Source organism: Choristoneura fumiferana, chromosome 26 (genome assembly GCF_025370935.1).
Source record: "Choristoneura fumiferana chromosome 26, NRCan_CFum_1, whole genome shotgun sequence".
NCBI classification, from domain to species: Eukaryota; Metazoa; Arthropoda; class Insecta; order Lepidoptera; family Tortricidae; genus Choristoneura; species Choristoneura fumiferana.
The window spans coordinates 3,581,168-3,604,826 of record NC_133497.1 but is presented as its reverse complement, the minus strand read 5'-3'; the positions used below and the strand labels follow the sequence as shown (position 1 = coordinate 3,604,826).

Sequence of the window (23,659 nt, the reverse complement as noted above, 5' to 3'; positions counted from 1 at the left end):
GTATGATTTCCAGCTCAGCGAATTCAATTTCTAATATAAAGTTAAATGGTCAAACTATTGAAATTCTAAACTACAGTGGGGACCTCACGTCACAGCAATCGCGGGTAGATTGAGCTCTGCTGCTTTTGCAGTTTGGAAAATACGGCAGCTAACCGATGTGGCGACTGGCGACGGCACGGTTGGTGTATTTTGCTTACTTTAATAGCATTATTTCGTACGGCCTTATTTTATGGGGATCTGCAGCAGACATTGAGTCAATTTTTATCTTACAAAAGAGAGCAATTAGAGCAATTTATAATTTGAAGACGCGTGACTCTTTAAGATCTTTTTTTAAGGAAACAGGTATTCTAACCCTGCGTCGCTTTATGTTTTTCAAATAATCATGTATGTTAAGAAGAACATATATGTGATTTTCCCACTAACGTCGATAAGCCAAGGGCTACTAAAAACACAGGGAAGCTTAAAGTTCCATCTTACAGACTGGCTAAAACCAAAAAGTCGTTTCTGGCAAATTGCATACGTTTTTATAATAAAATTCCAAAAAATATTATAAATGAAACGGATACAAAATTCAGATCTATTGTTAAGAAGACATTAATATCAAAGGCGTATTATAAAGTTATTGATTATCATGAACAGGAATATATGAAAATAATTCCGATCCACATTAGCGATCCCTTCAAATAGCGAACCTACTGTGTTAAAAATAAATTTGTGTTAAATACTTGTGATGTATACATATCATTTAATAATTTTTAAATTATAAATCAGTTTAAAAAAATATACCTCGTTGAGTTTCTTGCCGGATTCTTCTCAACAGAGGTTTTTCCGAACCAGTGGTAGATTTTTTTTTGACATTCATAAGTGCTTGTTATAGCCTAAATTGAATAAAGATATTTTGACTTTTACTTTGACTTTGAGCTACAAACACTTTTCCGATTTAACTACTGATATGCCTTCTTTAAGTCCGTAATAGTAAGTAGTAAGTACTACTTAGTCTTTTATATGGAATAGAGATTTTTTACGTAAAAAAAGCTATACTCACTACTTAAGTAATCAAAAAGGCCTACAAAAATGATTGAACTTAAAAATCATTAACATACGTCGCACTCCAGCGGGCCTTTTGCGGGCCTGTCATTTGATAAGGTTCACAAATCAATTATCGAGTTGTCATAAAAAAGTACTTATTTGTACTTAGTACTTGGTACCTAGTATTTGTAATGTGCAATTTCAAATACCTAAGGCGGTACGTTAGTTAGGTATCTATTTTTTATTGAATATTTAATAATATTTCTATAATCATCATCCATCATCATATGATGCTCGCTGGAGTGCGACGTATGATCATTAATTAGTAATGGCAATTGATTAGTAATGGCAATAATTTTTTCAAACTCCGTTCAAAAACTAAACTTAATTGGTTGTACCTTTAACATTGAATTCGTAAAACAATTTGTAAAATAACAATTAGGACTAAATATTTATACCTCAATACATATTTACAAATAGATTATGCTTAACGAACTGTTTTTTGCAAAGTTTTTTAAATAAATATATTTTAGTTTTTCTGCATTGTACGGAACGGTCTTTGGGTCATTGGATGGAGTATCATTCATTCAGCAGGGCTACTCCGAAATTCGAAACTCGAAGTTCGTGTCGTGCGGTCCCTCTGACACTTATACTATTTAATACGAGAGCGAGAGGGACCGCACGACAAGAACTTCGAGTTTTGAGTTTCGGAGTAGCCCTGCAGATATGATTCAGATTTAAAAATCTAAAATGTCTATGTCTACCTACATTTCTAGAAATAATCGGTAGATTAAGCTTTATGTTTATACAAAATGCTAGTTTCATCAAAATATTCTTACAAATGAAATTTAATTAATATACAAGTATTTATAAAAATTACGATTACAAATATAACACTTTCGGTCTCCGGATATGACAACATAGTCGTAGCACTCAAGTTTTACTGCAGTTCCGGCAACAATTGCCGCCGAACTGTCAAGCGAAGAAAACATGTCGTTATAGCTGTATGCGGTCGTCTAGCTTATTTTTACGCATTTACGCGTCAGAAAAAATGGTTTCAATAGTTAAAGTGTTACGGACTTGTGGTTTAATATTATGTTTTTTATACAACGTGCACGCTTCAGAGGATAGGGCAACGAAACCATGGATAGTGTCGTTTACAGTGGTCGAAAAATCGTGTGTTGCGAATAAATGTAAATATTTATTAAATGTGCGTGGTGGTGAGTTTTTGGGCCACTATTCTTGGAGATTAACTCCTAAGGAAGCCTTGCGGGGTAGCAGCTGTGATGTAATTATTTCTAATTACGAATTACGTGAAGTGAACACTGAAGAATGGTTATCAAAAATCGAAATAACAGTGCCTAGTTTCGGAGGCAAAATATACTTTTGCCTTCATCATAGTGAAATAAAAAGCCATCCGTTCGGTGGGAAATGGGTGCATCAAGGCGGAGAATTGTATTTGGATCCTGCGAACGATGTGATGTCGTCGGAAAATCATGAAATGTAAGTACTTTGTTTACGAGGAAAAACAATGCTGGCAGGAAATTAAATTAAATTATGAATGTGTGTCATAGAGAATACTGTCGCGACAACAGCCGTATATTATAAATATATTATTGGCAGGAAATTTTACTGGTGATGATGTATGGTTCAGTAAGTAATTATTTTTATTTACTCTGAGTTTCATGTTCAATCCTACTGATATTTTAGATGCGCAAATTTGTTTGTTTGTTATTATTTCGCGCTACATAGATTCAATAGATTTGAATGTGATTTACTGTACCTAAAGATAGCTGGATCTCAGGAATAATGGATAGGTCACTTCTTAGTCCAATATTGCCATGAGATTGGATAGGTAGTGGTAAAAGGTCCAAAAATTTGTTGCTAGGCACTGACACTTGTTGATTTTGAAGACAAAAAAAAATAAAAAAATTCTGAAGAGAGCCGTTCAAAAGCAGCACATTTCAGGGCTGTCTTAAACCATGCGGGGCCCTGGGCCACATTAGGACTTGAGGCCATCTGAATATTAAACAAAGTGAAATTACATTTTTCCCCCTTTTTGTTTGTATATCGGCCTTTCGAGGGCCCCATGGGCTTTTATGGTTGAGTCGCTATTGGCACTTTAAAAGGGATTTTTTATTATTTGTGCCACTATTCAACTGAAGCAGCATTTGGTGGGGCTGTGTCGCTGTTGTATCATGTTTTAGAACTGATATTTTAACTCAATCAGAAATTCTTTGGCAGCGGACTATTCAAATTGCTCTTATGAAAAGGTTCCACCCTGAAATGTGATTTAGTTTCTTCAACTGTACTTCTGTTATCTGTATGTAGTGTTTAAACAGACACCACACATAGGATGACAGTGGGTCAGGCTGGAGTGTGGCGGGCCTATTTATGTGGCTGTATATTGCCAAATGACAAGCAAAACGCACTAAAATTTCTGTCACTGCTCTTCAAAAAGTCGTATCTAGTTAGTAATTTGATATGAGCTTTGTTTTAAGTAGGTATCTACTGTAAATTGCACCACCTGCTAAAATGTATTCCTTATTTCTGTCCATTGTAAAGGTTGCCTGGAAGAGATCGCTCTGAAGCGATAAGGCCCCCTATTGCTTACCTTAGAAAATCTCTATGTATATACTTGTGTTTTCTGTACTGCTTACTGTGATGGTGTGCAATAAAGGGTTATTGTATTGTTGTATTGTAGGTATTTGGTACTTAGTGAATTTGCTTGTCACCCGACGATATGAACAACATCACACATCACACAGCATAATCCTGGCCCTCCTCTAAAATATCTGTAACTTTCTGGCCCCCCATAAAGAAAGTGCCCACCACTGATATAGGCGAAGGCTAGATACCTGCCTACCTAGAAGGATAGATATTGTGGTCTACAGAAGGCGTTTTTAACCTTTTGGTTTTAACGGCAAACTTTTTGTTCATCAAAGTTTCACGGCACACCAGTATAAAATAGCCAAGTGCGAGTTGGTCTGGCGCGTAGAGGATACCACAAGAACCTGCAGGGTTACTATGAAACTCGAAGTTCGTGTCGTGCGGTCCCTCTGACACTACTTTTTAATATGAGAGCGAGAGGGATCGCACGACACGAACTTCGAGTTTCGACTTTCGTAGTAGCCCTGACAACGCGAATCGCAGCACACGCCACATGTCAGTTGTTTTGTACTATTTTCTCATTAAAATAGGTGTTAATGATTTTAATGAACCGCGACTTCGCGGCAATCGCGGCACACCTGAAACTATACGGTACACCGGTTGAATAATCTATCCTCACCAACAAAATGTTGGAAAACCCTTGACATTGTCACTTCAAAGTTCAATATCTCAAAAGCGGATGAACTGATTTAGTAAAACATGTCTAAGAACCTTTGCTAGAAACCTTGCTTTCAAATAGAAAAAAAACGCTATGGTGCCAGACACACACACACAGACACACATAGCGGTCAAACTTATTACACCCCTCTTTTTGCGTTGGGGGTTAAAAACTGGTCTACAGTACAGATATTTATCACATATTGTGTTATTTAATTTACTGATTGTGTAGTTTTCAGAGCTTCCCAAACTCGCGACGCCCTTGTCGAGTTCTTTTATTGCTTTTATGCTTATGTTTTGATTTCAGTTATTTTGTAATAAAAATTATAAATGTCCAAATAGTATTTTTCTGAACCTGTTACTAAGCTAGTTCTACAAATACAAAAATACAAATACAAATATTTTATAACAGAAACATATTTGATCAATACAGAACATATCTATCAGACTCCAAACTAGGCGTAAAAGGGTTCTAAAAGTAGTAAGTATTTTGGAGGCCGGGTTGAGGGGCGTCGTAAAAAAATAGCAGTCCCAAGGGCGTCACAGTAAAAAAAAACTTTTGGGAAGTCCTGGTCTAGTGCAAGAGTATATTGACAAATATGAGTATTTATGAAGTAAGAAATATGCAAGACTGAAAACCATCAGTATGGATCATATTGATGGATCGCAGTATTTGGGTCGATCAACTTTTTCTTGAAAATACGAACTGAAATATAGATGCACAGGAAAACCAGAAAAATAAGACCAGCACTGGGAATCGAACCCAGGTCCTCGGCATTCCGTGCCGCGTGCTATACCGCTATACCACTGCACCACTGCTGGACAACGGTACAGACACGAATTTCCCCTATGCACCACATATCTCAGCTTGTTTGTCGCTAGCGACATCTATACCGTAGCGCTCATCGAGAAACCAATCTCAACTTTTTCTTGTTTGTTATTCTGTCCCTTTGTCCAAGAGACAACCGTGACAGAGTTTCTTAAAACAACTGTTATGATATATGCTACTAATGTGCTTAGGAGATTGGCCATTAAATAATAGGCTTGTAACTACGACAAAAATGTACGCTCTATGAATTCATCATCATCATCATCATCTCAGCCTATATACGTCCCACTGCTGGGCACAGGCCTCCTCTCAGAACAAGAGGGCTTGGGCCATAGTTCCCACGCGGGCCCAGTGCGGATTGGGAACTTCACACGCACCATTGAATTGCTTCGCAGGTTTGTGCAGGTTTCCTCACGATGTTTTCCTTCACCGCAAAGCTCGTGGTGAATTTCAAATGTAACTCCGCACATGAATTTCGAAAAACTCAGAGGTGCGAGCCGGGGTTTGAACCCACGACCCTCTGCTTGAGAGGCGATAGGTCAAACCACTAGGCCACCACGGCTTTTTTTATAACCACTCTATGAATTATAACCACAGAAAACATGGAGAAACTCATGGTTTCATAGAGCTGTCCAGGGGACGTAACCATGGCAACGAGGTACAGGGGAAAGTTGATCGACCGGTTTATTGCAAGTGTAGCCTTGGCTATACAGCCACGTAAATAGGTCTGCTGCACTTCCGACCCGACCCGACCCGCTACCGTCCTATTGCTAGAATCCCACTCCGGCGCGTCGCGGAGGCGATACCGGTTGTAATATTCGAGCTACATGAAAGAGGGCACACAGAATACCGAGCGGGAAATTGCGTGGCGCGGTATTGTGTGGCCTCTTTCACGTTAGCTCGAATATTACAACCGGTACCGCCCCTCCGCGACGCACCGCTCCGCCTCCTGTCAGTGGGTTTCTAGCTTGTGTGGTTTACGTGTTGGGTACAATTGCGTCATTATTCGAGTTTTTATTTTATTTAAGTTCAGTGGGCACATTTTTTGTGACATGGTAGTAGATTCTATTACAGTTTCCAGGTTATCTAGTAGAAGTATAAACCGTCTAAAAAATAATCGAAAATGTCATCAGATTCTACCTAGTTACCTCGAAAATTGAAGCGGTTGTGACCACAACGCGCGAGCCGAGGGAGCGAAGCGAGCGTCCCGCGGCAGGGCCGCGAAGCGCCAGGACCGCGGTATAAAAAAGGAGCTAGGACCTAATTATTGTTTATTGTTGTTTGTTAGCCTAACCTGCCAGTGCTGGTTGTATAATGGTATAAAAGTCTCACACTATGACTGTAATGAGACTTCATTAGTGTCGATTGCCAATCGTTGTTAAGAGTAGGGTTACCAACCGTACTCTAAAACAGAGTATTGAACTCTATATCATATAGGCGTACTCTATAATCTATAACACAAATAGCTAAAATACTCTTTTTTACACAATGTTTACTATACTTACTAGTGCCAGTCATGTAATATTATGCAAACATATTATCATAACCAAAAAAAAGGCCGTACTCTTTATTTACCTCCTTTGAAATCAGATATACTCTATTTCCTCTAATAAAAGTTGGCAACCCTAGTTAAGAGCTGCAACACGCCAGCGTTTTTAGAACCTTGTCGTCGTAGTAGAAGGTATACCTTATAAGATCACTCGTAGCATAGGCCGCTTAAGACCTGGTTCCCACTTGTCGGATGTCGGGCCCGGATTTTAATCGAATGTTCCAGTGGCAGAACATTTTATATGACGCTATTCGCACTTGCCTGACACCAATTTTCTATTCTATAGAAATGACCGACATCCGACACGAAGCGAAGCTGATCCGACAGCCGCGAGCGCGACAAATGTACCAGCGGAGCGTGCAAAAATTTCTGACACGGTTCACTAATATGTTGCTTAAAATCGAATCTCATAATTTCGTTTCTCATAACAACCTTGCGCAGAATCATCATATCGCCGAAATACTTTTCGCATATATTTTTTCTCATACTATCATTTCTCATAATGTTGTAAAGCAGAATATTAACATCACATAATATCGATGGAAATAAAATTGAAGAAGCGGGAATCTTTAAGATCTTTTTTTAAGGAAACAGGTATCCTAACCCTGTCGTCGCTTTATTTTTTTGAAATAATCATGTGTGTTAGGAAGAACATATGTGATGTTCCCACTAACGTCGATAAGCCAAAGGCTACTAGAAACACAGGGAAGCTTAAAGTTCCATTTTACAGACTGGCTTAAACCAAAAAGACGTTTCTGGGAAATTGCATTCGTTTTTATAATAAAATTACGAAAAAAATACAAACGAAACGGATACAAATTCAGATCTATTGTCAAGAAGGGCGTATTATAAAGTTAATGATTATATCATGGACAGGGATATTTGGAAATAATTCCGATCCGCATTAGCGATCCCTTCAAATAGCGAACCTATTGTGTTAAAAATAAAGTTGTGATGTATAGATATCATTTAATAATATTGTAACTAAATCTGTTTAAAAAAGATATACCTCGTTTAGTTTCTTGCCGGATTCTTTTCATAAGAGGTTTTTCCGAACCGGTGGTAGATTTTCTTTTGACATTAATAAGTGCTTGTTATAGCCTAAATTGAATAAAGATATTTTGACTTTGAATACGAATACGGGACGGTGCAAAACGAACTTTTTGCGAGTTTCATCGTAGCCCTTCTGCGCTCACTCCGCGATCAAACAATTTTGTTGTGGAGGTACAACGGGGTCCTGTAGCGTCTCACACCGAACAGCAGAGTGGCGAGGTGTATGCGCCTGCGTGCAGGCATGTTCAGCAGGTTAATGGCTAGAGGTGAGACGTATTTACTGGAATAGGTTTTTGGAATAGGTTTTGGCTTGGACGCGTGAGTACGCGTTCCCGCCCGCGATTCTTTTAGCGTACGAGTATTTAGGAGTACGGCGGCTGACAACGTTCCGCCAACTTGAAAACAAGCAGTTACTTATATACACTTTTATAATGAAAAATTTATAAAAAATGCTGACAGTCCTAAGCCTGTATAAAGTATGAAGGGAAGTTTTTAGTCGGTATTTAATATACTCTAAAATAAATAAAAATATAAAGTGTGAAGACTGAACTGTGACGTGGAATTCGGTAGTTCGATATTCGTAAATAAAACTAGTACGGTGTATACGCAATCACGGGAGCGCATTTACGGGAATCATTTTGTTTACGCAATGAGCCAATTGAGTTAAGTACTCGTAGATACTCGTGGACCTAGTCTTTGGATCTAGTCTTTTTGTGGACGCGTACTCGCAAGACTCAGTCCGCGTTTTGCCTAGTACGTCTCACCTCTATTAATGGCGTTCAAATACGGAGTGATGTGGGAGCGGGCAGGGAAACAAAGACGAGCGCATATAAAAGCCTCTTAAAACGGCCAACGATGCAGCAGTCATAAACAACATCACAATAGTTTAATCTGGACAATATAAGCGATTCACAAAGGTCAACACGCAAATTGACACTAAGGTAATCGCGTCATTGTACAGAACTTTGAGGCGGTAGAAGCAGTTACTCAGAACTGAATGACCCTTTGTTAAGCACATGCTCAACAAAAGGTCTATTTAGGTCTGGAACATTCCAGACGGTTGTAATCCAGCGTTTTAACTGTTCAGTTTGCTGTCGCATATATTGAAGTAATGAGAGACCGTAAGCAAGAAATTTGGAAGAAATAGAGCGCGAGCGGGGAAACGGGACGGAGAAACGAGCGCGAGCAGGGAAGCGGGGAAGCTCCGCGAATGGAAAAACATTACGCATTTCTCGCTCTGCAGGGCTACTGCGAAACTCGAAACTAGAAGTTCGTGTCGTGCGGTCCCTCTGACACTTATACTATTTAATACGAGAGCGAGAGGGACCGCACGACACGAACTTCGAGTTTCGAGTTTCGTAGTTGCCCTGCTGCTCTGCTATCTGGCTCCGCGCCTATGGACACAGTCAGCAACTCCGCTCCGCTGCCTCGCTCCGCTCCAGTGTAATAATAAATAAATAAATATCACGGGACAATTCACACCAATTGACCTAGTCCCAAAGTAAGCTTAGCAAAGCTTGTGTTATGGGTACTAAGCAACGGATAAATATAATTATATAGATATAGATACATACTTAAATACATATTAAACACCCAAGACCCGAGAACAAACATTCGTATTTTTCATACAAATATCTGCCCCGACACGGGAATCGAACCCGGGACCTCAAGCTTCGTAGTCAGGTTCTCTAACCACTAGGCCATCTGGTCGTCTAAAGTGTACAGACAGCCTTAGCGACATATTAATTTGACACGAAGTTATTTCAAAATTAATGGATCACTTATTTGTATTTGGCTGACCGTGCATTGTAATAGAGAGATCTTATATCTATGCCCGCAACTTTGCCTGCAGTGAGCTGAGTTTCCGTTTCCACCAGAGATGTGCGAGGACCAACAATAAATTTCAAAAAAGCCGGCCAAGAGCGTGTCGGACACGCCCAAAATAGGGTTCCGTAGCCATTACGAAAAAATTAAGTAATATTTTTCTAAGGATTTCGTATTTTATACGGAATCTTCCACGTTTAGGTGTATATTTTATACCTTTGGCTGCTATTTACTATTGAACTACTTATAATTCTCAAGCAAACTTAGCCGTTATAGTTTTCCTTGAAAGTTTGATATACTTACTACCACCATCCTGATTTTTAGAGGGGGAGGGGACGCTCGATTTTAATGAAAATTTGCACTTTAAAGTTGAATATTTCGCAAAGAAGTCACTGAATCGAAAAATCTAAAAAGTTTTAAAAGACCTATCCAACGATACCCCATACTATAGGGTTGGATGAGAAAAAAAAACACCCCCACTTTATTTACGTCTATGGGAGGTACGCTAAACACATTTTTTTAGATTTTTTTATTGTACCATTTTGTCGGCATATTTTACATATATATATCCGTGCAAAATTACAGCTTTCTAGCATTGATAGTCCCTGAGCAAAGCCGCGGACGGACGGACCGACAGACCGACAGACATGGCGAAACTATAAGGGTTACGTTTTTGCCATTTTGGCTCTGGAACCCTAAAAATCAAAAACCCGACTGCCTTAAAAATACTAAAAAGAAGAAAACAAGTCTAGTGGTCTAGAACTTTGTTAAGTAGCTAACTTAAAGTTCAAGAGTCGGGACCCATTAGGTAAGAATTTTTGAGCGTCACGATTTAAATGGGTCCCGACTGTTGAACTTTAAGTTAGCTACTTAACAAAGTTCTAGCCCACTAGACTTGTTTTCTTCTTTTTAGTATTTTTTAAGCAGTCGGGTTTTTGATTTTTTTAATTTATTGTTTTATTCAACACATTTCTGTGAAAATGGTATATTAAAACGATTATAACCCATATATATTTAGAATGGGCTAATTATTAGCTTTTATTTGATACCCCACTCGATAGGTTTGAATATAAATCATTTTTTGAAAACTTGCAATTTAGCGTCAAAAAATCAGCCATTTTGATTTTTAAGAATTTTATATACCCAGTGTCACGATCACGAATCCAATGACGTATCATTTATCAAAATCGGTTCAGCCGTTGAGTAGTTACGAGAGGACATAGGAATAGACATAGATACATACTTAATACTTAAAGTACAATTCAATAGAATCTGTCAATTTTCTACATATTTAAGACACCCTATCGTGGGCACACTTGATTATATATGTCCCTGTTGTTGCAATTATGATCTAAAAGGAATCAATAAAGAATAATAGTCACATCACAAAGCCTTAGGTAGCCCGTGTTTATATTAGTAGGCTGGAAGTGTCTACAGGATTGTTAGATTCTATTGAATTGGAGTTTACACACATTTGACGACCAGGTGGCCTAGTGGTTAGAGAACCTGACTACGAAGCTTGAGGTCCCGGGTTCTATTCCCGTGTCGGGGCAGATATTTGTATGAAAAATACGAATGTTTGTTCTCGGGTCTTGGGTGTTTAATATATATTTAAGTATGTATCTATCTATATAATTATATTTATCCGTTGCTTAGTACCCATAACACAAGCTTTGCTAAGCTTACTTTGGGACTAGGTCAATTGGTGTGAATTGTCCCGTGATATTTATATTTATTTATTTATTTATTTACACATACATACGCGTCAAACACATAACCCTCTTCCGCTTTATTTATATCCTCGCACAAAACAGCTCTAGTGGAAACAATGAGCTGAGCAAGGGTAGGTAAACGAAGCGTATCTATTGGTACAAAGTTTTCTTCTCGAATAAATTGGATTGAAATCAAATGTAGTTACCGAAATTTATCGCACACAGTTAGTAGTTAGGATGGAATTCTGGGATTTAGGCTACTGATAGGACATAATGCATTCTGCAACTATATTTAGGCAGCTGGCTAAGCACATATGATATGACACGGACTATTGCGGGAGAGTCATTATAACAAGGTTATAAATAGCTTTGGCATTACGCCATGGTGCTTCAGTTTGAGTATGGCATGGGGTTTGGCGTCTTGGGACTGTAAGCGCTTTACCCGGTTTGATCGAGCGAATTGAGCTAGGCCGGGGATTTTGGCTCTGTCATCAACATCATCATCATCATCAGCCGGAAGACGTCCACTGCTGAACAAGGGTCTCTCCCTTAGAACGCCACAATGAACGACAACTCGCTACTTGCTTCCACCGGTTTCCCGCAACTCTCACGATGTTAGTCCACCTGGTGGGAGGCCTGCCAACGCTTCATCTTCCGGTTCGTGGTCGCCACTCGAGGACTTTTCCCCCAGCGGTTATCTGTTCTTCGAGCGATGTGGCCCGCCCATTGCCACTTCAACTTGCATATTTTTTCCAGCTATGTCGGTTACTAGTTCTAGTCTAGTAGATTCTATCGCGCAACGAAATTCCAAGCATAGCTCTCTTCATAGCTCGTTGCGTGAGCTCTCTCTCTTTGGCTCAGTACTGAATCGTAATAAGGATCAATCAAGACATTTTTAGTGTAGCGCTTACTGCTCTGATAAATCCAAATCCAAATCATTTATTTAGTAAATAGGCCGCAATGGGCACTTTTTCACGTCATTTTTTAAACTACCAGCGCTTTCGGAAAGACCATCATTGCCAAGAAGAATGCGTCGCAAGAAACTTGGCAGAAAGTAATTTTTCAAAATAAAATAATTACTAATAAAAAACTTAAAAACTAATAATAATAATACAAAAAAATAATAATAATAATACAGGGATGTCCCTTAGTTACAAAACTAAACACTAACTATATCTACGTTCAGTGGAAGTGTAGAATGCTCCCACACTCATAAAAAATATATCTGAAATATTAAGCTTTTGGATTCCGAAGGCAAGTTCACGTCGCCGCCCCCAAAGTTAGCTCACACGCACTCATGTCACGCTCTGAAAGCAGAGCGGTACCGAGGACATCGTGTTGCTTCCGTTCCCATAAGCTCTATGGGATCGTCTTGGGAACTTCGACGATCGCGAGCCTGTGACTAGAAATTAAACTAAAAATATACAAGTTTAAAATCCAAGCTTACTGCTCTGATAACATCTCATAAGTTACTTATTAAAAGTATGAATTTTATGCAAATCCATTATAAGTGACAGTTGTGACAGTTTTAAGGCAAATCCTTCATGGCTCATCTCCTGAGCGTGCTACAGTAGTGCCACGTAGTTTTTTTTTTTTATTCAACTGAATGGCAAACGAGCAAGTGGGTCTCCTGATGATAAGAGATCACCACCGCCCAAAGACACCTGCAACACCAGGGGGATTGCAGATGCGTTGCCAACCTAGAGGCCTAAGATGGGATACCTCAAGTGCCAGTAAATTTTGAGTTAACGTACAGAATAAAGTTGATTGACGCATATATTAAAATAAAATGACCACGACTTCAGATGGTCTATAATATGTCGGCGGCCGATCGTAAAATCCGCCTAATCACGAAATTCCTAGGCATATCGTGAAATGGCGCCATTTCATGAATTGACTAAGGGACATCCGCCACATCGTTCAAAACTCACCGTTTAACGATTTGCCTAGTGACGTTTAGGTAGATCATGAAATTCCTAGGCATATCATGTAACGCCGCCATTTCATGATTTGGCCAGTTTAGGCAGATCATGAAATTCCTAGGCATATCATGAAACGCCGCCATAACGGTTCTGGCACTGATGGTCACAATTCATACTAACCACTCCTCGCTTCGCTCGTCGTACCAAAATTTTTATTTTTTTCTGCATATCACGATGTGCCCGGTATAGAGCTAGGAATATGGACGAATGCGTTGCTCTAATCGATCTGCCGTATTGTTTCTCATGCACATCGTGATATGCCTGGCCAACTTTTAGGCATATATCATGAAATGGCGACATTTCACGATATGCCTAGGAATTTCGTGATCTGGCGGATTTTACGATCGGCCGCCGACCTATATAAAAAGAATGACCAGTCCAATTACCTACCCATCTAAATTGACACATACGTTGACAAAGGTAGACGAGTGTACAGTCCACTCCTGCTGGCTCGTGTTGAGGGCAAGGACTTCAAACTAGTAGAAAAATATTTTCGTGTTTTTTGTAGTCGGTTCCTTATTTGTTAAATAGTAGATTGTACAACAAGAGCATAAAACGAGCCATTCATATAGCCAAGCCCAAGACGTTCATATAGCCACCCGAGGGTGGATAGACACGTCAAGGGAAAAATGGGTTTAATGCTTGAGATGGCGAGGAAAGGAAATAACAACAGTGGAAACAATTGTTTACTTACTATGTACATTTTATTTTTCGTGCATTACTATTATAATTATATTTTTTTTAGTTTTAGTGATTTATTTTGATTGATTTCTAGTTTTATATGAATAAAAAATGTATTAAAAAAATGTAAAGAAACTTCTTTGTTTGTGGCTGTTGACACCTAATTACCTTGGTCTTAGACGAAGATTTTATTTTATGCACTAGTGCATAAAAAGTCATTTTATGTCGCTTAGATCCAGCATAAACACCAAGTTTACGAGCATGAGAAGTGAAAAATTGTTTTTGTTATAAACATACGCAGTTTCCCAGAATCGACTTTTTGATTACTTTACTGTAAAGATTGGTTTTTGTGTCTTTTTGTAAGTGACTAAGAAAAAAGCAGGCTGAAATGTGTGGTGCATGGGAGAAATTTGTGTCTAGACCCCTGTCCAGTGGTGGTGTAGGGGTTTAGCACGCAGCACGGAATGCTGATTACCTGGGTTCGATTCTCAGCGCTGGTCTCTTTTTCTGTTTTTTTTCTGTGCATCCATGTTTCAGTTTGTATTTTCGTTATTTTACAGCAAATCGGGCTTCAAGTTTCTTATCAGGCAACCCTATGCCCATCTGTCCCCAATGTCTCCCCACTGAAGGTCACCTCCCCAGGTGACGACCTCGCGTATCCCCCCCGTTTTTAGGTCAACTAAGCTAATTGAAGATGCCTATGTGAACATGTTTGTTATGGAAGTTAAGTAGATTGTTTTTTTGGGTGAGTGTGTTCGATTCGATCACATTAGAAAATAGGGGCGGTAATATGACATTGACTTGACAAGCATAGCGTACAGTGGGAGTAGGAAAACCTTCGTCAGTTATTAAATTGATTCCTTTGTACAGTCATTGACTCTTAGTACGTTTTGAAACCAAAGCACTAAGTAGACAAGGGCATATCAAATTATACTTACTTGACATGACAATAAGGGTCAAAATAGTATACCTCTAACATATATCTAGTTTCATATCAATACCAAACCCTTTTAATAAACAGCGTCGTAAGAGTTTGAATCAAATAATGTTCTATTTAATTGTCAGTGTTTGTCATCTTTAAACAAGATTATGTTTAGCAGGTTGACAGTTTTATGCAGTATGTCATACTCAATTGGTACAAATTATCGCTCATACTGAGCAAAGGAAAATAGATCTTAAAGTGGTGGCGGTGTTCGCCTTTGTACATCTCTTTCTCTTGTTAATTGTAATTTTCATATGTTTTATGTACAATAAAGAGTTACAACAACAACAACGAACCTTTTTTTACTCCGACTGTACCTATGTGTATTTAATAATCAAGAATAGCAAAACGCCCCTAACTCCAATCCCTACCTTCTGTTAAAAACTCTAGGTAATACACCCGATACACATAACTAGCTTTTGACCGCGGCTTCGCACGCGTGGAATTCGGTTATCGCTGTTCCCTCGGGAACGGTGCATTTTCCCGGGATCAAAAGTAGTCTATGTAACTCTCTGGCCCATAAACTATCTCTATGCCAAAAATCACGTCAATCCGTCGCTTCGTTTCGCCCTGAAGGACAAACATACAAACACACACAAATATAGCCAGTTAAAGTCCCGTACTTAGGTGCAACACTTCAACATGGTGTGACGTCACGAGCCCCCCCCCCCCCCGACTCCCGAACTTTGACGCGCTTCGTCTTTGTATTTTTTTTAACCCCCGACGCAGAAAGAGGGGTGTTATAAGTTTGACCGCTATGTGTGTCTGTGGCACCGTAGCTCTTAAACGGGTGGATCGATTTGAATGTGTTTTTTTTTATTTTAAAGCAGGTTTTCTAGCGATGGTTCTTAGACATGTTTCATCAAAATCGGTTCGGACGTTTTTGGGATATTGAACTTTGAAGTGACAAAGTCGGGGGTTTCCAACTTTTTGTTCGTTATGCTATGTTATTGTCTTTTTCTTTAGCTGTTTTTATTCGATTTTTTTATTTACTCTATGGTAATCCTCTTATGCTTATTATAGGTTCTTACGTTTCACGTTATATCATCATGGAATTTTTACGATAAAATATTGAACTTGTGCCAAGTGGATTATAGTTGTATGTAAACATTTCATGGCTCCAGTAGAGTGGTTATACTCGTGTTATTGGTCACTAACTTTTACCCGCGGCTGCGCACGCGTAAACCATTAGATCAATACGCACAGCATATGTACGTCCCACTGCTGGGCACAGGCCTCTCAGAATGAGAGGGCTTGGGCCGTAGTTCCCACGCGGGCCCAGTGTGGATTGATAATATATAGTTTTTTCTTTTCCCGCAATAATTACGCGTTCGGTTACGTGGGTGCACACTCACCGGGGTTCAGCTGAAAACCAGCGCTGCAGCTCTGGTTTCAGGGCTACGGCATATGCTGAGCTGAGTCCTTTTGGCATCACACTACAGCACAATATCTCTTATTTTCCTCTCTTCTCCTATTTATGTTTTTACTGTGTTTTTGTTGTGATGTAGTGTGTTTTTCTTGTCAATAAATGTTGTGAGTTTGAGTTTGAGTTTGATTGGGAACTTCACACACACTAATGAAATTCTTCGCAGTTTTGCGCACGTTGTTTTCTTTCACTGTAACCACTTGACTAGCCAGTCGTCTAAAGTTAACATGCTTTTGCACACCGTGTTCTTAAAACGCTCCGTTGACGCGCGTTTGTTTCAATTTAGTTAGATAGTTTAGATATTATTAAAAGCCTGTAGAGGTATACCACTGCTGGGCAAAGGCCTCCCCCCATGTCTTCCAGTCGACCAGGTCTTGGGCGATCTCTGACCAGCTGCGAAGAAAGGCGTCCAGATCATCCCGCCAACGACGCCTGGGCCTGCCACGCCGCCGAAGTCCGTTTTGTGGTATCCACTCTGTGGCTATTTTAGCCCACCTATTAGGTTCCATACGGCTGACGTGGCCTGCCCAGTCCCATTTCAGATATTAGATATTAGTTAAATATTTTTTTGTTACAAAAATCATTTTTAATACGAACTATTTTGCTGACAACTTTTTGTTGACTGTACTTGCATTGTCGTCTTACATACATTTCCGTACCAAATTCCAAGTCGATGCCATTAACCATTGAGGAGTTCCGTCCTGCAGAGACGATTATGGCCGAACTAGCAGGATGTCACTACCAGATTATTGTATTGTCACAGGATTAGCATAAGTATGCCAAATTTTAAGTGTATCTGATCACTGGAAGTGAGTCAAAATTCAGTTGCAAGATTTGACCCGTACATAATATTGTTAACATTCAACAAAACCTAACAATTCATTCAAAGTGAAAATATAAATCCCATTTTATTTCCTATCCCGTGGGAATTTTGCTAAATCCTGAAAATTGTTTTTAGCTGTTAGTATTACCTACTTTTTCGCCAAATTTGAAGTCCCTAATAATTATAGTTACGGAAATAGGGCCATTAATTAAAAGTGAAAATACTAATCCCATTTATTCACTATCCCGTGGGAATTTCGTAAAATCCTGAAAAGTGTTTTTAGCTGTTAGTACCTATTACCTACTTGCATGCCAAATTTGAAGTTTCTAACAATTATAGTTACGGAAATAGGGCCATTTCAAAGTGAAAAATATAATCCCATTTATTCCCTATCCCGTGGAATTTCGAAAAATCCTTTCTTAGCGGATGCCTACGTCATAACATCTACCTGCATGCCAAATTTCAGCCCGATCTGTCCAGTGGTTTCGGCTGTGCGTTGATAGATCACTATGTCAGTCAGTCAGTCAGTCACCTTTGAGTTTTATATATTTAGATTATTTTCTTCAACAGATCAACAGAAGGCGTTCAAAAGAGCGACTTACAGGAAGCCCAGCCGTGGGCAGATCTTACCCACGACACGGACGTCAACTATCTAACAAACATCAGAAGCCCACGGCACCAAGATGTGGAAGTCTTCCAGGAAGACCCTAACTCCAGTAGACGAAACAAACGCAATATCGTCAACGTAACTGACATTAAAGACAAACGCGTACTCAGAGACGTTACTATGTCGGATTTAGAGTTCGAGTTTCATAATGTCAAAGCTGATCCGATGCCGGTGAAGATTGAAGGTCTGAGGGTTGAGGAGTCGGAGAAAGAGCCGAAGACAATCGAGGGTGGTATACCGAGTGTCCTGGCTAATACCAAGTTCAATCTCAGGCAAGTATCGGCACAGAGCTCTCAGAATGAGGGGGCAAGCCCAATAGGGCCATAGTTCCCACACGTAGTGGGGTCGAATGTCAACGCACTTTTTAGTGAAGCTGGTTGCCGTGCTAACGTCTGTTGAGTTACTTATTAAATAAGTTTTTGGTAAAAAAATCATTTTTAATACAAGCTTTTTTTGATGACTGTACTTTTTGTTGACTTTACTTCTAATCTCACCCAAACTACATTTGCGTACCGAATTTTAAGTCGATGCCATTAACCGTTGAAGAGTTCCGTCCTGTGAAGACGTTCCTGGCTGGACTACCAGGATGTCACTACCAGATTATTGTATTGTCACGCAATTTACATAAGTATACCAAATTTCATGTCAATCCAACCACTGGAAGTTGGTCGAATTTAACTTGCAAGATTTGATTACAGACAGACAGACAACGGGACAGGTGAAACTAAATAAAAGCTTGGAAAATCTGGGCTGTCCGGTCATCAAATAACACGTATGTTAATCCCAACAGGCTCTTCGGGCAGGGGTTCACGAAAAGGACCGTGATCGCGTTCACGGAAGCGGCCCTGGGCTATGACAAGCCCTGCAAGTTCCTCGTGCCAGGGGAATATTTGGTAAGTGGAATCATCATCATCATCATCATCATCCCATCACGTACCGAATAACTCCAATCTGGATAATATGTGTGTTTAAAGGCTACGAGCCCGAAACATATCGCGCTAAACTCGATTTAAGAAGTGACTTTTCTTTTTTTTGTGTTTATTTCACTATAATATACGTCCCACTGCTGGGCACAGGCCTCGAATGAGAGCACTTGGGTTGTAATTCCCGCGCGTGCCCAGTGCGGACTGGGAAGTTCACACATCATTGAATTCCTTCAGGGTCTATATTAATTCACATAAAATTAATTGTCCTTTTTTTTTATACAGTATAGGCTTGCGTTTGGCCACAATCACGCCTGATGGAAAGCGAGGATGAGGCCTACGATGGAGCACGCTTGCCTAGTAAATGCTCATACATCATCATGCCTTTTGCAATTGTTCTTTATAATTATGCAAGTTCGCTGTTATGCACAGCGAATTCATATTAGGACAATTAATGTTATGCGAAATAAGGGCACCCGCTCCTTCACCGTAAAACTGGTGGAAAGTTTGTGCGCCGCACCGTGCGTCCACGCCAGCTGCCATAGGTAGGCCCTAAGGAATCGACTTTAACATTCTAGTCCTATTGTGTTGTAGGTTGTACCAGACTCCGTAACCCCCACCTCAGCCTTGTTCGAGGTCACCGCCCCCCAACCGATCCAAGACACGAAGATATACATATGCGCAAAGAACCTGCCTCCAGGAGTCATAGATCCGTCCAAGGATGAAGAGAAGCACCGTCACCAAGGGACGGAGAATTGGAAGATCATTGCTACCCACCATAAGATGCTGCCTCTATGGGCGACTATGACCCTCATATTGATCTGTCTGATGTTCTCGGCCCTGTTTTCTGGGTTGAATTTGGGGCTGATGTCCTTGGATCGGACGGAGTTGAAGATTATATCTAATACTGGAACTGATCAGGTGAGAATAGACGTTGTATATTACACCGTATCTGACCATAGCTGTAATCTTCTTGGTGCTATGTTTATCGTTTTACACGTTGGAATTTTTTTTATTCGACTGGATTCGAGTGGGTCTTCAGAGGGTAAGAGAACCCCCCCGCCTATAGACACCTGCAACACCAGGGGGATTGCAGATGCGTTGCCAACCTAGAGGCCTAAGATGGGATACCTCAAGTGCCAGTAATTTCGCCGGCTGTCTTACTCTCGACGCCCGAAACTCAACAGTGCAAGCACTGTTGCTTCACGCAGGATTAATTTTGCACGGATATATATGTAAACTATGCGACAAAATGGTACAGTAAAAAAACAAAAAATATTTTTTCTTAAGATCCATAGACGTAAAGTGGGGATGATTTTTTTTTTCTCATCCTACTCTTTAGTGTGGGGTATTGTTGGATAGTTCTTTTAAAACCATTAGAGATTTGCTAAGACGATTTTCGATTCATTGATTTTTTTGCGAAATATTCAACTGAAAGTGCAAATTTTCATTAAAACCGAGGGTCAACCAGCATTGTCTGCTTCGATGCCACGACAATAATCTACTATTATTTCACAAACAGGAAAGGAAATACGCCCGGGCCATAATGCCGGTCCGGGACCACGGCAACTATCTCCTCTGCTCCATACTCCTCGGCAACGTGGCCGTCAACTCGACCTTCACCATTCTTCTCGACGAGCTCACCTCCGGCCTGTTCGCTGTTATATTCTCCACGCTGGCCATCGTGCTGCTTGGAGAAATAACCCCGCAGGCGATATGCTCGCGACATGGGCTGATGGTTGGCGCTAAGAGCATTGTAATAACGAAGGTGAGTGATGATATTGCATAGGCGTTTTCCCATTAGCTGGCCCGGCACCGGCATGGCTGTGCACCGTCACGGGCGCCGGGCCACACGGCGGCCACGCCGTACAAAATACGCGTTCTTGAATCTACATAAGCACGACGATGTCTGTACACGCGTCAATGTGTGCGTAAGATACACAGGGCTGACTATCGCAAAACCCTAGTAAGTGCTACCAATGACATTTAAAGGTAGGTATGGCTTAGATAGTGCAAATCAATGCAATCGTTGAAGATATATTGAATTAAATGCAGAGATTTTTACTAATCAAGCTGTTTATTTCTAATCCAACACTGCACGGTTACACGTATATGACAAGAGAAAAAATAGACAAGATAAACTCATCTACTAGCAACTTAGCAATAGATACAAAAAAAAAAGTATTACCAACTTAAATAAATGTAGAACATTGTACATCTTATTTAACAATCGTTAATCTTACCTATTTATTTAAACCTACTTAAAATGTGTCTGTCTGCGTATTTCAGCATTATTATTTTCAATTACATTATTCGGCAGGTAATTATTTCATGTATTCATCGCGATAATTTCAGAAATCATTATTTATTTAGAAAAAGCAATTAGGTAGGGTACCGTTACGATTTCGCAAAATGATTGCTCCCCAACTTAGTGCCGTGCGTCCGACATACATCGCGTCGCGCATCGGACTGCTTTCCTGCGGTTTTCCTGCAATCTGCGCTTGAGGGGTGGGGTAACTCGAACCGGTGCGGGGCGGGGCGTGGCCATTCTGTACGTTAGTGCTATTATAATATTCTGTGCCGGGGCTTCGTTTTTCCACTGCGGCGGTGTCGATGCCTTACGCCCGGTGAGTAGTACAGTACTGACACGGACTTCGGCACAATTCATATACAACATACAGTTTTGCCGGTTACTCAACGCCGGGCCGGTAAGTGAAAAAGCGAGCCGTACATTTTAATAAATTTTTTCATCACACTTGCTCGTAAACAGTGTCGTAACATGCAGGCTACCTTAGTTGCAACCCCCCAAATAAAACCCTCGACCTTAATGTGCTTGTCATGAAACCCGTGGTCGGTAAATGAGTCATTGCGCGTACACATTGTCTTGTCATGAAGCCCAAGGTCGGTAAATGAGTCAATGCCCGTACTGATGGTGGCTGCTGCAGGACTACATGGACCACATGCACACGCACGTTGCGGCGCATGCCGAGGGAGGGGAGTTAGGGCGACGCTACCAAGAGCACAGCCTAAGGTATCGCCAATATTTGGAACAATTAAAGTTTTCTTTTACAAATAAAATTTTACTTGCAAATGTGATGAAAAACATTGTATGTCACACCGGCGGTACTAGAATTACGAACATCGACTCATTAAAGCCCTCAGTCTTCGACTTCGGGCTTCTAATAGACTCTCGTTCGTAATTCCGTATTTACCGCCCTTAAGACACAATGTACTATAAAATTCCACCCGTGAAATACTTTTTATTGAGTAGTAACTCCGATGGTCAACTGTGGTCTTCATCATCAGTTTAACTTCACCAAATGATTATTTTCAAGAGCAAATGCACGAGTTACTACTAAATATATCCAATTTACTATAGGTGTCCCTACATCATTTCAAGAGTTCCCTTGATTTCCTTAGGATTCAATCATCAGATCCTGGTTTGGTGCTTATGGGACCTAATTGAAGACAGTCCTAGACGAACGCAAAAAAATATTTTTCAGATCGGTTCATAAATGAAGAAGTTCGGAGAAAAATACAACTGAATTATTCAATTTAGGCTATAACAAGCACTGTCTGTTTACATACTTTAAAACAGATTTACAATATTATTATAGTATTTTATGCAACAGTTGTATAACAGGGTTCAAAAAAGGTGAGTGGCGTGAGTTACGATGTGTGCTTTAGCGAACATCGTAAGAAAAAGACGCCACGAGCTTTTTTTGACTTACTTATACAACGTTGCATACAATACTTTTTCTTCGACTGGGTACTTAGTAATTACAATACAAAATTAGAGAAATAGTAAACTTTAAACGTTTCATACTTTAGAAAAAGTATGGCAAACGCAAAAGAAGGTAAACAAGAGATAAATATGAAAATTTTGTTTTTGATTAACGTTTACTTGCCAGTGATGATGGCTATGGATTATGTTCGGAAAGTTTTTATTCTGTATAAAAGCCATATGAAATATGTAACTAATATAACTGGCTGCACCTTAGCATGCCCGAATGTACGAATTAAGAAAAAAAAGTAAGTGGGTGCAGTATCGTTTAGCAGAACATTACGATACAGTGCTGTTATGGGGAATAGACAATATAGACTTTTCCACAATATTGTTATGTATGCTGTTATATTACTGTTCGTGATTAAGTAAATCACAGATTACAGTATAGGAGTAGAAAAATTCAATTATTAACTATCTTAATACCTAGGTAGCATTATTTTATAAGGCAAACACGTCGTCAAGAGACGTCACTGGTATGGACCCCAGAACGCAGGCCGCATTACCTCTTTGTATTGTTTTGAAGTCGGTTAATAACACAGTGTTTTGTCGTGGCACGGCAGTATATCTACGGTTGTATTCCCAGGGTGTTATGGCGCTAACGGCACCAATGGCGTACCCGGTCAGCAAACTCCTGGATTACTTCCTTGGAGAGGAAATTGGCAACGTCTACAACCGGGAACGGCTGAAGGAGCTCGTCAAGGTCGGTCCTATCATTATCCATATACTAATATTGTAAATGCGAAAGTGTGTGTGTTTGTATGTCTGTCCGTCTTTCACGTCGAAACGGAGCGATGGATCCACGTGATTTTTGGCATAGAGATAGTTTATTGGCCAGAGAGTGACATAGGCTACTTTTTATCCCGGAAAAATGCACAGTTCCCGAGGGAACAGCGGTGGGCATAAGCTAGTCCCAGCCTATACACGTCCCACTGCTGGGCACAGGCCTCCTCTCGGAATGAGAGGGCTTGGGCCGTAGTTCCCACGCCGGCCCGGTACGGATTAGGTACTTCACTCTCACCATTGAATCGCTTCGCAGGTTTGTGCATTTTCTCACGACGTTTTCCT

At 40.2% G+C, this 23,659-nt stretch overlaps 1 protein-coding gene across 1 annotated transcript in view; it reads left to right on the top strand.

Moving 5' to 3' along the window:
* Positions 1–68: 68 nt before the first annotated feature.
* The window catches only part of LOC141443098 (unextended protein-like), a 23,993-nt gene continuing 402 nt past the window's right edge, over positions 69–23,659 (top strand). Inside the window, exons 1-6 of the mRNA XM_074108310.1 lie at positions 69–178; positions 17,788–18,156; positions 18,675–18,777; positions 19,402–19,728; positions 20,330–20,575; positions 23,178–23,294. Coding sequence (XP_073964411.1) covers positions 156–178; positions 17,788–18,156; positions 18,675–18,777; positions 19,402–19,728; positions 20,330–20,575; positions 23,178–23,294 — 1,185 coding nt within the window. The 5' untranslated portion in view covers positions 69–155. The remainder of the gene's footprint in view (positions 179–17,787; positions 18,157–18,674; positions 18,778–19,401; positions 19,729–20,329; positions 20,576–23,177; positions 23,295–23,659) is intronic.